Below are 3,123 nucleotides of genomic sequence, written 5' to 3' on the forward strand. Positions count from 1 at the left end.
CTGAGGGTCCATAGAGATCCCTTACGATTTATATGACCTCCACACAAAAGTGTAGTTTCTTTGCACTTTTTTCAGTAGAAATTATTTTAGTAAGAATTAGGACTGCAAAATAGTTTATATCAATATTGCTATATTAATAAGTGTATTTTTCTGACTTATATATCACATATCACTTATATATGTTTTATAACGTTTTTAAGTTTGATATTTGATGCAATGAACTATTTTCCACTTTACTGCATTGCATCAGACAAAACTCCAGACACATGTACGACAAAATATTCTGTAACCTTTTTGTTAGCTTTGAAATACAGTTTCCTTGTAATCATTTAAATGGACATTTTGTTAATGATAACAAATGTTAAGGTATGATCATATTGTCATGGTACAGTTTTACTGAAAAAAAAGCCCATAATCACCCAGCATATATAGTAAGAGTAACTGTTGTGATCATTAACCTATCTCATTTCAACCACAAAATCTTACCGCATGAACTCCTTTGGCAAAATCATATCAAATAATAGTCTGTGCGTCCCATGAAAATACATCAAATCCTTTTGAGTATTTTGATTTCATTCAGGGATATTGAGCTAATTACAATATGGTCATTGTGGAGCTTATAGCATATGTTATCTCTTCTACCAGGGGGCAAGAGTTGAGCTCTCAGCTAAAAATCTCAAGGTGATGGACCAGATGCCTCCGTCCTTCCCAAGGTACTGTATAAAACCACTTCCAGGCACCTATTTCCATGCCATCAGTACATTGTACCATTTATGGTCTTAGACAAGGTGGATTCCCTTCATTTGAAGTATTTTTTCTTTTTCAACAGGCTCTTCAAGCTGTGTTTGCCACCCTCAGATGGAGAACTCTAAGAAAACCATCACTTTAGAGAAAGGGTGAATGTGAAAGAGGACAATATGATGAGAGATGGAAGCAACAAAAGAATGCGAGTCTCACCAGTTTTCTTCCAAGAGACACTGCCAACGGAAAGACCCCACCCCTCCACCGCCCTAATTACACAGGGGTCATTCCACCATGGATACCACTAGAGTCTTCAGTGTAACATACAGGCAAAACAAGACTATACAAATGACTAAAGTCAATTACCAGGGATCAACTACTGTGAGAGTGATGCAGCCTGACGCTCAAGACTAATCAGCTACTGTTATACTGAGAAGCCACCCTGATAGAAGTAGTATTGCTTTGGCTGTCTGTCAACACAAAGCTGAAATGAATGACTTGGCATTTGGTGCAAAACATTCGCAACACATATGAAAGGGAGATGCCAATTTGAGGCCTCATAAAGACGACATCCGCAGTGATTATGCTCATAACCGAGCACTTATAATTAACTGGATTAACCAAACTACCTGTAGCTAAATGCAGATGTTATCCATTTTGCCTTGGACTGCAACTCCATAGAGCTGTCTCTTTCTCCGTTTGGGCTGGTGTTCCCCAGTGCTCAATGTTTGGACCCCAATGGAAATAGAATACTTGAATACCCTGGTATTCATGCATGTTAGCTGGCTGAATAGATGCAGAAAGTCAAAAAATGTACAGAGAGATGGAAGTAGGGACTGAGGGACAGATGAAAGGACGTATAATGGGAGCATGTGGTTACTGTGCAATTACTGTAGGTTTAGTGTGAGTACTGTATTACTGCACTATATGAAGGATAGTTATTTATTGTTTCCGGAAGGAGCATTTTTATCCCTCACTTATACTGTATCAGGTATTAAAGAATCTAAAAGCATTCCAGCCTACGTATTAAACAGTATTTAAAGGACCAATGGCATGCCATTTTTCTGACGTAACTGCTTGTGTATTTTATTTATATGTATGGTCTTTTATCATGTCAGGAAGTGTAACATTGATCTTCAGGGAGAGCAAGGGAGATAAGATAAACAGAAGCTAGCTAATAAGAATCAGGACAAAGGAAGCTAAAGCAAACTATACAAGGCTGCTTGTCAATAAGCAACCAAGTCAACAGGCTGGTATATTGAATCATTCTTAAATTATTAATATATTAATTCAATATTACGAAATATTCAATTCAAATGTACTAGTTGAAGGATTGCCTTCTGTTAACTAAGACATTATTTTGCTTTTAAATTGGTTTTACATTGTCTTGGGACTATTGTATGTACTGGAGGTATTAAAATAAGCACAATGACTGAAGTTGCAGTGTTAGCAAAAAGTACTGTAGTTTGTGGCTGGTGTAAACAAAGGGATCACTTCAGGACTGAAACACAGTAACATTATTTTACTGAGGATTTAAATGTATTGTACATACAAATTGTAACAGTGTGAGAGAAAATGATAGTGTGTCGTAAAGCAGCAGAGTAATGCTATAAGTTAAATTGGATTTTTATGGAGATAATATAGTATATAAAACGGTTAGTATTCATGACTGTGCATTTAAAGAGAAGCTGTTTCTCTTTGCTGACTGTAACCTCTCTGACAACTTGTTGATTTTGACTGTTGAAAAGGTTTGTCATGCATTTCAAGAGTCGGTCTTGACATCAGGCAGACAACATAGTCCTTTTTATTTATTCAAAAACAGTCTGGTTCCAAATGAGTTTGTTGGAATAGTCTCTACACATCCCGCGGTACTAGTGTGGCCACTGTAAATTTACATCCTTCTCTTGGCATATAAGACTCAGCGGATATTTGCATTATTATAATTCATATTTGCTTTGAATCTGTTTAACGTTGTATGAACTTGGAATACAGCATTTGTTACATCATAATATCATAAGTGTGTGTGTGTTACCTGTTTAAATTAGCAAAGACTGCAGCATGTTGGTGTAGCTGGACAAATATGTCACTGATTACACATTTATTTACATTATTCTAATGTTTTGTATATACTTTATTTGCAATGTTATGTTGCTTGAAAATAACTGTACAAAGGATATTTCTTTAATCTTTCTAAAATTATCATTGTAAATGCAACCTTAACAAGCTAGTAAATAAAATGTTCACAATATGGTGATGTTTTGCAGTGAAGAAGCATGTCCATGTTGGCAAGTCCAACATGGACATGATTTCCAGTATAAAAATGCTAATACACACACAGTTTGAGTGGTTTCCCTCTTGTCAGGACTTTTAATTTATCTTTTG

At 35.9% G+C, this 3,123-nt stretch overlaps 1 protein-coding gene across 2 annotated transcripts in view; it reads left to right on the forward strand.

Annotated features, from left to right (window-relative positions):
- Window positions 1-2,989, forward strand: part of prex1 (phosphatidylinositol-3,4,5-trisphosphate-dependent Rac exchange factor 1) — an 83,253-nt gene extending 80,264 nt beyond the window's left edge. For both annotated transcript variants that reach the window (XM_038723369.1, XM_038723370.1), the window contains 2 exons: window positions 646-713; window positions 830-2,989. In XM_038723369.1, the coding sequence (XP_038579297.1) occupies window positions 646-713; window positions 830-872 (111 nt within the window). In that variant the 3' untranslated portion in view covers window positions 873-2,989. The remainder of the gene's footprint in view (window positions 1-645; window positions 714-829) is intronic.
- Window positions 2,990-3,123: the final 134 nt, after the last annotated feature.

Source organism: Micropterus salmoides, unplaced genomic scaffold (assembly GCF_014851395.1).
Source record: "Micropterus salmoides isolate LMB-PRFRI ecotype aquatic unplaced genomic scaffold, ASM1485139v1 Ms_hic_scaffold_16, whole genome shotgun sequence".
In the NCBI taxonomy this organism is placed as follows: domain Eukaryota; kingdom Metazoa; phylum Chordata; class Actinopteri; order Centrarchiformes; family Centrarchidae; genus Micropterus; species Micropterus salmoides.